This window comes from Procambarus clarkii, chromosome 26, assembly GCF_040958095.1.
Source record: "Procambarus clarkii isolate CNS0578487 chromosome 26, FALCON_Pclarkii_2.0, whole genome shotgun sequence".
NCBI classification, from domain to species: Eukaryota; Metazoa; Arthropoda; class Malacostraca; order Decapoda; family Cambaridae; genus Procambarus; species Procambarus clarkii.
The window spans coordinates 7544862-7559505 of NC_091175.1; the positions used below are offsets into that span (position 1 = coordinate 7544862).

The 14644-nt window shown below is 35.6% G+C and overlaps 1 protein-coding gene across 3 annotated transcripts in view; it reads right to left on the reverse strand.

The window, feature by feature from the left end:
* Positions 1-957: 957 nt before the first annotated feature.
* LOC123756732 (superkiller complex protein 3) overlaps positions 958-14644 on the reverse strand; it is a 32971-nt gene continuing 19284 nt past the window's right edge. For all 3 annotated transcript variants that reach the window (XM_045740014.2, XM_045740015.2, XM_069331827.1), the window contains exons 10-24: positions 12996-13265; positions 12587-12747; positions 11709-11844; positions 11367-11560; positions 10759-10947; positions 9631-9860; positions 8983-9167; positions 7956-8167; positions 7725-7845; positions 6884-7037; positions 6191-6344; positions 5745-5919; positions 4603-4815; positions 2866-3036; positions 958-1812 (exon numbers count right to left, since the gene is read on the reverse strand). In XM_045740014.2, the coding sequence (XP_045595970.2) occupies positions 1711-1812; positions 2866-3036; positions 4603-4815; positions 5745-5919; positions 6191-6344; positions 6884-7037; positions 7725-7845; positions 7956-8167; positions 8983-9167; positions 9631-9860; positions 10759-10947; positions 11367-11560; positions 11709-11844; positions 12587-12747; positions 12996-13265 (2667 nt within the window). In that variant the 3' untranslated portion in view covers positions 958-1710. The remainder of the gene's footprint in view (positions 1813-2865; positions 3037-4602; positions 4816-5744; positions 5920-6190; positions 6345-6883; positions 7038-7724; positions 7846-7955; positions 8168-8982; positions 9168-9630; positions 9861-10758; positions 10948-11366; positions 11561-11708; positions 11845-12586; positions 12748-12995; positions 13266-14644) is intronic.

The following is a 14644-nucleotide window of genomic DNA, read 5'->3' on the forward strand; positions in this document are numbered from 1 at the left end:
CTTTATTTACATCCACAGAGAGCTATTATATCCATATTTGCATCATACATGTAAAACCCAGACAATAACTGTTCAAATTGTCTTATGACTACCTCATTCCCCCTAGTAACATCCATGATGCTAACTGCATTCATACTATGAAATAGTAGCAGGATTTGTTTTTCATGATTCAAGGTAAATTCCATTACATACACTCAGACCTATTATAGCAGTTATATTGAGTAAAAAGTATTCTCTTGATCTCTAGAGTATGAAACTTTTTCTCATACATCTTTGAATTGCCAGATTTTGCTTTAATGTGATTTACAGGAGTATAACCCCCTAAGACAAATTAACAAAGTAAGGACTGCCATGTCTCAACAAAACTTCAATCAAAATATGTTTTTCACAAAATATAGAAAAACATATAATGATGCTGCTTTGTGGTAAAAAAAATCTTGTAGTATTACACCAGTCCAGGAAAAAATTTGTGGCATCACTCTAGAAAGTGATGACGCCTTATTAACACATCTTGAAAATTTATTAACTTACATTTATAAATTTTGCCTGTTCCAACATTTTAATTTTAGCACATTGCTTATGTGAATACTGTAGTGTTTTTAAATTTCGTTACAATATCATATGCAATTGATAAAATAAAAATTGAATTCACTTAAAATTTTTAGTTATAACAAGGTTTCATAAATAGCACTTTTATCCTACAGGGATTGTAATAGCCTTAAAATGTATTACCACTGCCATTATTAGATGGCTCTCAAACTCTTATCCACAGACATTTGGTTTAATTTCACATTTTACCATCAGTGTGAAATTGACAGCAAAGACTATTCGACAGGGATAATGTTGATTCATCTAGTTTAGCCGCAACAATTTCAAAAATATTCTTGGTTACAGTGTTATATGTAGAATAGTAACTTCTATACTATATTTCAGAGCAAGGAGAAATTATGAATAAACTGTTGTCAGTTTGTATATTTAATATCACATCTTCCCCACTCCAAGGAAGTGGGAAATGGTAATTATAATGTAATATAAATTTAGGATTAATATGGTAAAATAATTTATACAATTTTTTTGAAGATTAATATAGACCTGTTATAATCAAGTTCATTATAATCAGACATAATAATATTCAAGATATATTATGTGGTTGATATCCAATTAATTTTAAAGTTGAAAATTTTTACGGTAAAGATAAATTCTCCACGAATACCAATATGCAATAAATTCCTGAATGCTAAAAGGATCAAAAGGGAAAGAAAAACCTAGGATTGAACTATGGCATAAAGATTAACATTAGCATTCATGTGAGGCATCAACTAAACCAAACATTCATACAGTATTTGTATGCAAATATTTTATTGCAGTAGGTACATATTTTTTTTCAAATTCATCTTTATAAAGCTAAGAACTCTGTCAATGACTAGTTGTGTGCAAACAAAATATTATACTATATACTAATATAAATATTTCGTATTTTATACGAAAACAAAAAACAGCTTTTAGAAATTTTATATGATAATGTATTTTATGTGCAGTACAACAATAACATTGTGGCATAATTAAGTTCTATAATCATCTATTTGTATGAGCCAGGTGAATCATCATAATGGTTCATACTTCATCAAGAAATATCATCAAGTTACAAAGTCATTAAACCTGGTGTTGAGTTTTAACAATTCAACAATAAATATATCCAAGACACCCGAGTCACTTGATCATCTTTGACGACACAGTTTGTAGCCATGTAGATATCTGAGAAGATCCTTCTTGAGACAAAATTTTGGCCAGCGGACCAAGATGTGCTACAGTCTGAAACCGGTAAAATTCACAAAATTATAGATGTTAATATAATTATTTGATGCCTATATCTTCTTGGTACTCAACTGTACCAACACAAATGTTATTTTCACCTTTTAAGATTACAGCAATTTTCTTTTATTACAAATTGAACATATAAAACATTCAAAGACATTCAGGATTCTTTTAGTATCTATGATCTTAAGTTGTGTATTAAAAGAATGCAATCACAAATATTATGTGCAGAGACTGCACTGACTGCTTTTAATTTTTTTCTCTATCAACCTCTAAAAAAACATTAGAATAATGGAAATGGCAAGAAGGCGTATTGGCCCATACAAGGCATATCCACCCATGTTAAATTCACACATATGCCAAACCTACACCTGAAACAATCCAGCGATCCTATATCTATTGTTACCCAGTAAGTTATTCCATACATCTAACAACCCTATTTCTAAATTATTATTTACCCAAATCTTTCCTGAATAGCAAGGAGACATGGCTCAAGCATTAGCTCTCATTTCCCACAGACACAGGTAGGTTAACACATACTTAAAAAACTGCAGATATTACTTGTACAATATCAAGAGCTACTAAAATTGCAACTACTATTTTTAAAACTATCACTAAATAGTTGCCAAAAGCATAAGTGGGGTAAGACAAGCACCTCATAAGAATAAGGCAATAAATATCACTAGTCTTAAGTTTTTCTTCAAACTACCTTAATGGCTGGCTGAATTTCATGCTTGAAGAGATTTTATTGTTGTATTTCAGTGACATACAATTTTATAAGTGCTGCAGGAAGCAATTTACAAAGATCTCAAATGATGCTAAATAAGAGAACATCAAATAATGAATTTAGCTTATATTAAAATATATACAGTACTTTTAGTGCACCTATTTTGAGCTACTTATAAAAATATAACTTTTTTAAGTATTAAAAGTCTCTCTATTGCTGCTGTGTTGTTGTTTTAGATTCAGCTACACGGAACACAAAGTTCAAAGCCGCACGGGCTATGGTGAGCCCATCCCTCTATTGCAAACACCTTAACTTATGCTCACCTGAGCGTGGCCAGAAACAAGCTGTGCTGCCATGAGCATCGCCCATGCCTCGGGAGAACCAGGGCACATAAGCACTGCTCGCTGAGCTTGTCTTAAACTTGTCTTGTTTTGGGAATTTCTTCGAATGCTTGCATCAAATCCGAGGGTAGCCATCACACTTGTTACAGCATCCTAAAATCAATTACAAAAATCTTGATTATAAAAATGTGATAAATTGATAAAAATTTATAAATGTGACCATAGCATGATAGCACACAAAATGAGGTCAATTGGAATAACAGGTAAGGCAGGATGGTGGATATTAAATTTTGTCGAACAGAACACAGAGTCAACCAAATAAAATCGAGTCCAAGTGCAGTTAAAAGCTCTGTACCTGCCTTTTGCTTAAGGAATAAGGAAAGCTGCCTTTCCTTATTCTCATATCAGATACAGACAAAAAATACAAGTCACAGCTTCATACAGTATCATCTTTTGCAGATAACACAAAAACCAGCATGAAAATTACTTCTGTTGAAGACATTGACAAACTACAAGCAGATATTAATAAAGTTTTTGACTGGGCAGCAGAAAATAAAATGTTTAACAGTGATAAATTCTAGGTATGGTAAAAATGAGGACAAACAAAATACAGGGTACAAAACAAAATCAAATCTCTCCATAGCAGGAAAGCAGCATGTATAGGATCTGGGAATAATGATGTCTGACAACTTAATGTTAGAGAGCATAACCAAGCAAATATAGTATCAGCCAAAAAAAATGATAGAATGGATAACAAGATCCTTCAAGTCTAGGGATCCCATCACAATGATTGTACTATTCAAATCACTTATGCTGTCACATCGTGAGTACTACTCAGTACAGTACTCACTTACCCCTTCAGAGCAGGAGAGATTGCTGAAATAGAGGGAGTATAGAGAACATATATGGCATACATAGACACGACAAAGCACCTAAATTATTGGCATAGTCTTCAAGCTCTCCAAATGTACTCACTAGAAAGGAGACGAGAGAAATATCAAATAATATATATATATAACATATTGGAGGTCCCAAATCTACACATTAAAATAACAACATACTGGAGCGAACAATATGGAAGGAAATGCAGAATAGAAGCAGTAAAGAGCAGAGGTGCCCTAGGCAAAATCAGAGAACACTGTATAAACATCAGAGGTCCGCAGGTGTTCAACATCCTCCCAGCGAGCATAAGAAATATTGCCAAAACAACCATGGACATCTTCAAGAAAAAACTGGATAGTTTTCTTCAAAAAGTGCTGGACCAACTGGGCTGTGATGGATATGTGCACCTGCGGGCCGCTCCAAGCAACAGCCTGTTGAACCAAGGTCTCTCAGGTTAAGCCTGGTCCTGGGCCGAGCTTGGGGAGTAGAACTCCCAGAACCCCATCCAGGTATAAAAAATAAATTGAGTAAATACTATGATTTCCAAGAAATTCATATTCAACAACTATTTTGGGGTCAGATTCTTTACCTAGCTTTTATCTATCTTCTGATCCAAAAGCAAAATAACATGGGTAATATAGCAAACCTATGGATGAGAGGCAAATCTTCTAGACTTTCTTTAAAACACATACTAATTAAGACCTTCAATAAAAATGATAAAATGGTGTTAAAAAAATGGAGAAATATGCCTGTATTGAGCAGCCATGGCTAAATAAACCAACAAATACCAAGCCATAGCTAATACATTATTATTATTATTTAAATATACAAAATCACCTGAGCAATGGTTGTGTTTTCTCCTGCTGTCTGGGCAAGTTTGGTTGCAGCAGACGCACAAGTGGCTGCTGCTCTACACTGGCCACTGGCGTTCTTGCTAGATGTTGATGAAGTGGTCAGGAGGTGGCGGGCCAATGACCTCCATAGTGGAGCACTAGATGGGTGCTGGTGGACAGTACGACTCAAGATTGACTTTGCTTCTTTTGTGTTTCCCTGAAAGATGCTGAAACTAAATACCCATTTATCTTGTATTCTATATATAGTTACAATGTAAAGGTTCTTAAAGAAATGTGAAAATATTAATGTTTTATAGTAATTAAGCACACTTGGGTAATGAAGGTTTTAGACAATGCTGTCTTGTTTGGAAGGGAATAGAACAATCAGAAGAAAGTGCCAAGCCATTAAGACTCCAAGTGCAGATACAGGTAAAGGATCAGGATAAGGGTTTGGAATGGAATGGAGAAATTAATGGTACCCAACCATTTGAGTAATTGGAGATTGAACGTTGACCTGCATAAAGTAAGATAAGAGGAAGTTGTGATGTGAAGTTCCACATACTCTAGCCCTATCTTTCCCAGTTGATTGACAGTCGAGAGGCGGGACCAAAGAGCCAAAATTCAACCCCCGTAAGCACAACTAGGTGAGTACTCTGATAGTGCCTAGTCCTGGCAACAGCAGGACCTTGCCTACTGGAGCAATCGACTGGTACAGTTGGGACAATCTTTTTTTTTTTTTTGTCGATGCCGATTAAAAAACTAGTAAATTTAACAAGGAAACAAATATGTTACAAACCTATGGAAAAATATTTTTGACAATACACCCATGATTGATTTTCTGTCTAGAAGTAGCATTCTGAGAAATGAGTTAGTTTTTTTACAGGTCAAAATTTGTCTGAAACACACTTATATACTGTATATACCTTTACAGATATGCATTGTTCACTCGCTACAGGAAGGCACAGATTTCCATTGCAGATTATAAATTTAATTCTTTATTATACATAACTAACTTGTGTGTAATTAAAATTATGTGATTAATATGTGTGAATCGAGTTTATTTATAGAATGCACATCTATTAGGATTGATTCTAATAATATCCAAGTAAAAGGCTTTGCAGATGAGTGCACCAACAGTAATCTCACCCGTGCAGTAGCTCCTGCAGCTCTCAAGAAAGCCACATGATGAAGGTGATCTTTGTGATGTTCATATGGTTTAAGTTCAGCCATGGCTGCACTTGTGAGCACTGCATCACCAGAAATGAGACCCAGAGCTGCTAGAGCCAGGAGTCCATGTACTGATGCTCCTTTCAACTGTGACCTATCAATATGAAAATATTATTAAGCAAACAGTGAGTTTGTTACAGGCTGTACCTAATGCTTCAGAAGTAGCCAAGTATGAGAAATAAGTTAAAATATAATAAACAATTCCCAAAATATTAGTAAAATATCAAAATTTGTACATTGCTATAGTCATTAAACTACAGTACTATACAGTATATCCATATTAAGCCATGCAATTATTTGTTAGTCAAGCTAATATATTATTATAATTATTTAAAAAAAGCAGCACATCCAATATGTTGTCATACCCTTGGAAAAGCAGCTTCTTAGCTTCATCAGTATTTTGAAACTTGTACTGGAGAGATGCCAAAGCCACTAGGATATGTGACTTTTGAGTATCATCAGGAGCTAGCCAGTGAAGGGCAGCAGTGTAGCCATTGTATGCATCTTCAAATTGGCCCGCTTACATCAAAACAAATATATTACAATTACAAAAAGCATTCAGTGACAAATTTAACAATTACTCTGTACATTTCATGTGCATGAGGGCAATAAAGAAAGGGATTGCTATATATAAGCAGATCTTGGTGTACAAACACAACAGTGTAATGAGTTATGGAGGATATAATGATTACAAAATTTACACACAAATCAGAAATTTGCCCAATATGAAATTAAACAAACCATAAATACATTTTTGCACACACACACACACACACACACAAAGGATCTACAAATTAAACTGGAATGCTCTGCACTCACAATATCTTAGGACATAACAATGAAAGATGGTTTTGAAAGGTAAGGTAATTATAAAGAGAAAGCACTAAGCCAGTATGACCATATAGCACTTGGAAGGGATATTAGGACAAGGATCTGGGATATGATGGTGGCAAGGAACATTGCCCAACCACTTGGACCGTCGAGGATCGAACACCGACCAGCAATGAGCGAAGCCGTTGCTCTACCAACTTGTCCAAGTGATTCAGGAAATATCTTACCTTTCAAACTTGCAAGTGCTAGGCCACACTGAGTGAAATAATCTGGATTCTTAATAGCCTTAAATTGAACCATAGCCTCTTCTACGTTCCCCAATGCTGTTAAAGCTCTGCCAAGGTTGCAGCGTATACCATCAATACGCTCCACTGATTCTGCCTATAAGATTACAATTAGTGCATAGCATATGTTCATTATATTCTCAAACATAAATATAATGTCATACTGTACATCAGTAAATTAAATTTGTCTTTATTGAAAAAGATGTTAGGAATGCACCAGACTTTATGTTGGGTAAAGCAAACAATTGCAGTTATTGTTTTCAATAACTGCAATGTTATTGAAAACTGTCATTGTCATTTTTTATTGTTGACATCCTTACACGGTCACATTTCTGCTGTACACAAATACATTCTCATTAAGCTCCTGCACTTTTTAAGATGTCTTTTCAAACTTTGTGCAATCTCCCCTTGTTAAGGCCATAAATACAGAGCCCAATAAACTCTTAACCTCTGCTAGCATTTAAAATAATAAATAAAAAATTACTTCAAACAATCCACTTCAAATCTTTTCAACTAATATATATCTACAAATTGATAAAATGTGAAACTATTTAGAGCTTTTAGAACAGTGCTCCCAACCTTCTTGGAAATGACCTCAAATTTCTATAAAAGTAAGTACGGTAATTATCAAAACAAGGCACCAAGCTGGGCTAATACCCAAATGACCCTAAAGGGGGGGGGTTATGTCCCACAGGTTGGGAACCAGGGTTTAAGGTATTACTTTTGAATAGTAAGTAGATGAGAACATCATTCATATATGCGAGTACCTTTTGCCCTGCCTTACCTCATTCTGTCGAACAATGCGTAGTGCCGTTTCATAAGCCTTGATCGCCGACTGGTACAGTCCCATCATCTCCAGCATCAAGCCCGTCATGTTCAGCCCCACAACATCTTCCTCTCTTTCTCTAGAATTTCCAAATACATTTAGTTTTATGACAATTAGATTTGTTAACAATTATACAATAAAACAAAAGATCAGGACGTATGAATGTCTCTTTAAATTCCCCATACTCACCGAGAATAGAAAACCATACAGTCAGTTGAACTTGGGGTTGACTGCTTAATAACCTGCTGAGTACGCACATTACTTTGCTTCTTGGAATCACATGCCATGTCCGTTACATGATGAGTGAAGCCTATACAACTTTCTAATTGAATGCCAAGCAAGGTTGTATGACGGAAGAGATCAAATGCTTCAGAATGGCCCACACTCTCAGCAACAAGGGCCTGACAAAGGAATTACAAAATTAACATTCAGACATAATGCAAGCAGTTGATACTGGCTAGAAATTTTATATCTTTTGGAATTGAAGATAACTAGTTTTTTCCACCAGAAATCAGCTCTTCTGTTGCAACTGGCAATATGAAGGAATACATTCCTTTTGGCTGGGAATGCAGTGTATGATGTATTTGCAACATTAAAACTATTTTGGGTAATCATGCAACTTGTCTTCTCGAAGACATCACATTTTGATGTTAAAATCCCCCAACAGATAAAAAATATGAAGTACAGTACTATAAATCATAGCGGCTCACATTCATATTTCCTATATACAGTTAGATTTAGGTATTTTAGTACACCCTTTTCTGTCCACTAAGGCAACTCGAGACTATGGGCTGAACCACAATACAAATTTACATAGTATATGCCACAGTTATAAGACATACATATTCCAAATAAAAATATTTTTTTACTAAAAAATGAATGGTATCCAATACAAAATATTTCAAGGTATTGTTTAAAGCTAAAACTACTGTTAAAATACCTGTCCACCCATGCTTTCACTGCCGCTATAAACATTTAATAAATGCTGAGGGTTTTCCTTTATAAATTAGGCAAAACCACATTAAACTGAATTGGTATACAGTACTAAAATTTGCTACAGTATTATGTTACTGACATTTACATCAATATTAACTTTTCATAAACTTTCAATATTTATGTAAAGCAATACAGTATAAAGTTTAATTCTGTATGAAATTCAAAACAAAGAAAACAAAAGGAGAGAACCAAAGTAATACTACAAATCCTTATTTCTTACCTGTCCAACCCAGCAAGTAACAAAGGAAGGATCTAAAGCCTGTGCTTGGGAAAAGGCTTCATGAGCTAGATGAGCCTCCCCCTGAGTTAGGTAAAAAGCACCCAGGTGAGTCCATGTAACTGCACTGGGCTGGCACTGGCACGCTTTGATCAGAGCGTGCTGAGCTAGAGCATACTCACCCGCCACTGTGGGACATTGAAACAAATTAAGGAAATATCATAACTTTTAGCGATGGTTTTTAGAGACCATTGCAAGCTGGAGTAAGTGCTTTCCAATACCTCCCAAGTGTCAGTATAGCTCAGCAGGGATATTTAAAAAAATTCCAACTGCTTCAATGTGAATGTAAACCTACTTTGATTATGTAAAATAATTTTCAAGTGAACATTGCAACTAAAGGTGCAATGAAGTGGACAGCTTAGCAATAAAGTTTAAAGATTGCTAAAAGTAAGACTACATTATATAAATATGCATGCATAGAAAACTCAAACATACTCTTGCACATAGCACATTCTTAATCATATACTACATATCAAGTCCACAGGAATATTGACACACAATCAATTTTAAGTATACTGTACTGTACTTTCAAAGAAATTTTTATATTTTGACCCCAATACTCTATAATTACTGTACTTCATATACTCTTACTTTTGTGGGCAGCAACAATGCCAAGAGAATTCCAAGTCATTCCATTTAAAGGATCCATAGAGAGGCTTTTTCTTAGAGCCATAAGAGAGCGTTCCATCAAGTCCTTAATGGCTGCATCGCTTTCCCCTTCTTTTCCTGTTTCCAAGATCTTCCCTTGCAAATAAGTATTGACTCCTAAATCATGCCAGAGTGCTGCATCATCTGTTATTTGAAGGGCCACTCCATAGCACCTAAATGAGAAGAAATTTGTGTAAGAGGGAACCATTTCTCTCACTTTCTAATAGCACATCAAAGACTCTAGAGACATTCAATCCGAGACTAGCAGATGGACATTTTATCACTAGAAGAATCAGCCATCAGGATTATTGTATGAGCATTCAGTACCTTCCAACACCAAGTATTCTATTTCGTTTATGAAGTACTGTATTGCAAAGGCTCCCCACCAATCCCTCCTGCACTAATCCTTGAGTATGTAGAGGAACCGCCATAGAGTGGATCCCTCTAAATAATAAGACTGAATCCAGCTGCTGAATGCCCTGAAAAATATTAATTCTGGAGCAGCTGCGATGAAATACAGATCAAATTCAATTCCAACAGATCGTATTTTTGTTTACTTATTTTTTATCTTGCTTTTTTAACAGTAAATATTTATATTAATACATTTTTATTATTAAAATATACACTACCATGCTATAAATTGTACAAAAGTTTGTTTATAAACCTTCGGTAAGGGCACAAATACAACTATATTGTTCAGCAAAATGAGTACAGTTACATCAGGTATGGATAAGATGCATTTTTTAATGTGGATGCTGGAGGTTATGGAGGTCATTGTGGGGGGGGGGGAGGCAGGATTTGCACTATACAGTACAATATTTGATTGCACATGGCCTGAAAGTTACGCTTCTTTTTTACCACTAGCATTGACTGATATAATGCATTGTACTCCTGAACCACTAGTGAATGATAGTGATAAATTTTAAGTAGAGAGTAAAAATGAGATGTGTAGAGCACGAGAAAGAGTGAACGAGAATAAAAAAAAAAAAAAACAATAGTAGGGTGTAAGGGGAGGGGACGGAGGAGTTACTTGGACAAGTACATATTCAAAACAAACTTTAGAAATGTTACCTGGCACCCAACTGCAGTATCTCCAGTTTATCCACCAGAAGCATTTGATCTAAATCTTTAACTTCCCTGTTAACCAACTTTGCAGGAACCCTAAACCTGGAAAGCGAGACTGGCACAGGATGAAGCAGAGTACAAGCATCGCCCATCAACTTCCAAATGCACGAGCTCTCTGGCTTTATTCTGGCAGCCCTGCAGACAAAGAATACACACACATTATACCAACTTCACAACAAGACAAAATTACCTTTAACAGAAAATGGTATATTGTACTGTATTTATAATTAGTTCTCAAAAATGGTCTACTCAGTCTTATAATCAGGAATTATATAGGATGGTCATAAGCAAGGTTAAATTTGCAGTTACTATATAAAAACTATTTTCAGTCTGATCATTTTAATGAAATTTGTTATATACAATAATTTACAGTACAGTACTGTACTCATATATTTATATGTACTATATTTATATGTAGTACTATATGTACATACACTATGTATTATATTACAGTATGTATTTAACTTTTAAATAATTAATTCAACTTTTTAATTAAAAGTAGTCAAGATATACAATATTCTACAGTGCAACATTTCAAAACTTTACATACTTACTTCATTAAAGCAACAATGGCACGGAGGCATGCATCCTTCACATTTGCATGGAAAAACTGCTCATAATATTTCCGAGCAATTGCTATAAGAGCTTCGGCGAGCCCGATCAGAGACACAACTTCCACAGGTTTTATAGGCTCACGCTTCAGCACAGCTTCATAATCGTTTATTGCCTCCAGGTTCTCCCCAACTATCTGAAACAAATACCATCAGTAATCATTGATTTTTTTTACCTTATACTAATAAACAAAATTAGATTATTTTATATAGGTAAGATCTCCAGCCGTCAACTATTCAAAGCCAAAAATAACACATCCCTTTTTAATAATCAACAGTGCATACCTGCTTGATGTGAGCAATCTGGTACAGAGGATAGAGAGCCCCAGGATTCAGTTGTGACGCATACGTGAACACCTTGAGAGCTGCTGAGTGAGCACCGCGAGCCAAGTATGCATCTCCGAGGCACTCGTAGGTTGCACTGCAACACATAATATACCTCGTGATAGAAAGTTAAAATCAAAGACTCCATTTTTGGTATAAAATTCCTTAATGAAGGTAAATAATGTAAGCACTGTATATAAATCCAATCCAAATCCAAAATAAACTTTACATAAGACATACAATATAGTAAACTAATAATGTTACAATGCTGATGGTATGACGACGTTGCTAAAGGCCAGTAGACAGTATCCATATTTTGCTAACAGCAGATGTTTTTCCAAAAGTTTCTGCCACCATAAACCTTTAACTCCTTCAAGCTCTATAATTATTCACCCTTACCTGTCTTTTATGTATGGTTCCACCTTTCCCTTCTAAGATATTGGTCATCTACCCCTAATATACGATCCCCTTATTTTGGCCTTAAACCCCATTCTCAATAAACGATTCTTATACAACCCCTAACATGTCTATACCACTTAAGTGTGTCACTTCACCTAACCTTTTCTTACCTTATGCATTTACCTCAGGCCATATACTTCCCCACGGCTATAGTCATTATATACACACATACAACAACTGCTATTTTCAAAACAATATTTTTTACCCTCCCTGATAGCACTGCATTTTTCCCCATATCCAAGATCCCCTTTCATATTTCAAGGCTGGCAATAGTATACAAATCTTTAGTTCTTAACTTTTAAAAATAGCTACAGTAGGTAATTTAAGATTTTTTTAACAAAATATGGTGGTACATAAAATTCATCCGAAACTAAACTCACCTGTCATCAGGATTAATTTTGAGGGTGCACTGAAAGGCCTGAATAGACTGATCATAGTTATGTAAAGCAAGATGATGGAGTCCGAGTCTGAGCCACGCCCACCCACAGGAAGCACGCCCACCTTCACTCGTAATTCGGTGCAACAGATGAATGTTTGCTTCCTGTCGTGAATAATACAGGCACAAGGGTTAAATATGCATGCAATAAGTGAATGCATTCAGCACCTATGAAAGCTGTGAAAATACTTGTAAATAAATACTTGTACTTAACATACATACCTATACAGTATACATAATCTGAACTGTCTTATCATTAATATTTTTGAAGATACTTCAAGAGTTTTGAGAGATTCTTAGTAGTGTTTTCCCACACTAAAAACTGACAGAACAAAGTCTTGTGCATTACATACATATTTCCCAAGTACTCTGTACATGTCCGATAGCGATGCTCCAATTTCATCATCACATGGGTTTAGAGATAAAGCTTTCTCGTAGCATTTGAGAGCTTTGTCCATGACATCCTGGCGGCGGAAGAAATGACCCAAATACATAAAAGCTTGTCCAAGCTTTGAATCCAGTTTCCCAGCCCTCATGCAACATATTTGAGCTTTCTTGAGGTCTCCTAATTCAAAATACACACGACCCAATTCCAGATGAGCTTCTGCACAGTCAGGCTGCTCCTGAAATATGTAGACAGCAATGAATCACTAGTTATTTCTCTGTCCATGAGTTAATAATGTATAATTTAACATTTTCAAAAGTTTTTAACACTGAACTTCAAACAAAAATATTATATGTTAACAATCAAGATAGACACTAAAGCATACAGTGTATGTGTGTGTAATTACCTAAGTACAGGTACAGGATGAGAGCTACGCTCATGGTGTCCTGTCTCCCCAGCATTCTGTTATATAACGCTTTGAAATTACTAATGGTTTTGGTTCCACCACCACCTCACCTAACTTGTTCCAACCGTCTACCACTCTGTTTACGAAGTTCCGGGTCTCAGGAAGTCTTCCCTATCAATTTTATAAAAAATCCTTAAAATATAAATGATTAAAAAGAGCATTTTATCAGAATTAAGTTTAGCTAAATTCCAATTGAAATATAGTGGAACCTCAGTTCAGCAAGCTATATTGGGACCAGCCCTGATTAAATGAATTGAGGGATTCATTGAAACCAGAGATGCCTTCTGCACCACACCAAACAATATTACTGCAACACCTCTTGAATTTGACACATGCATATATTTCCTGCTAACCTGGGAAACTATGCCTCATGCCTCACATTGGTTTGCATTGTAAAAGCACTACAATCACCTTCTGTGCTTAAGTGCTCAATAACTCACTACACAATATATGTAGAACAAATCTCTAACCCTGTCTATGTATGACAAGAGAATGTATGCATGCTGGTTAGTATTGTGAAATTGACCTGATTTACCCAAAAGCCACTAACCCTTTTGGCCTCGACGAGGACAAAGTGGCTTGTTGAATGTCCCCCCCCCCATTTGCCATGATGACCTTTTCCAGGTAGATTTCAAAACTTAACAGAGTTTTGCCATTAAGGCTTCAGCAGGTAGGCAGTTCCATGGGTTTATAACCCTATGGGTGAAAAAACATCTCCTGTTCTCAGTCCTACATTGTGGTTTGTTGAGCTTGAAACCGTTGCTCCTTGTTTGTGTTACATCTGACTTTTTAAGAAATTGTCCGGATCAACATCCTCTATCTTGTTCAGTATTTTAAAAGTTTCAATGAAATTTGCCCTGTTGTTAGCCATGTGGCATTCGACCGTTCATGATACAAGAGATCAAGCACTACAATCACCTTCTGTGCTTGATTGAGTGCTCACTAACTCACTGTACTATACATCTCCAACAGATCTCTAACCCTGTTCATGAAGGACAGAAGAAAATGGATATATGCTGGTTACCACTGTAAATGAATGGCCCCATCTGTGGCAGAAAATCAACCTCACCTAGCCAAGAACTGTTTTAGTGTTGCAAACATTTATTCAAGTACTAAGATTTAAGCTCGTACTCGAACAGTATTTATGAAGT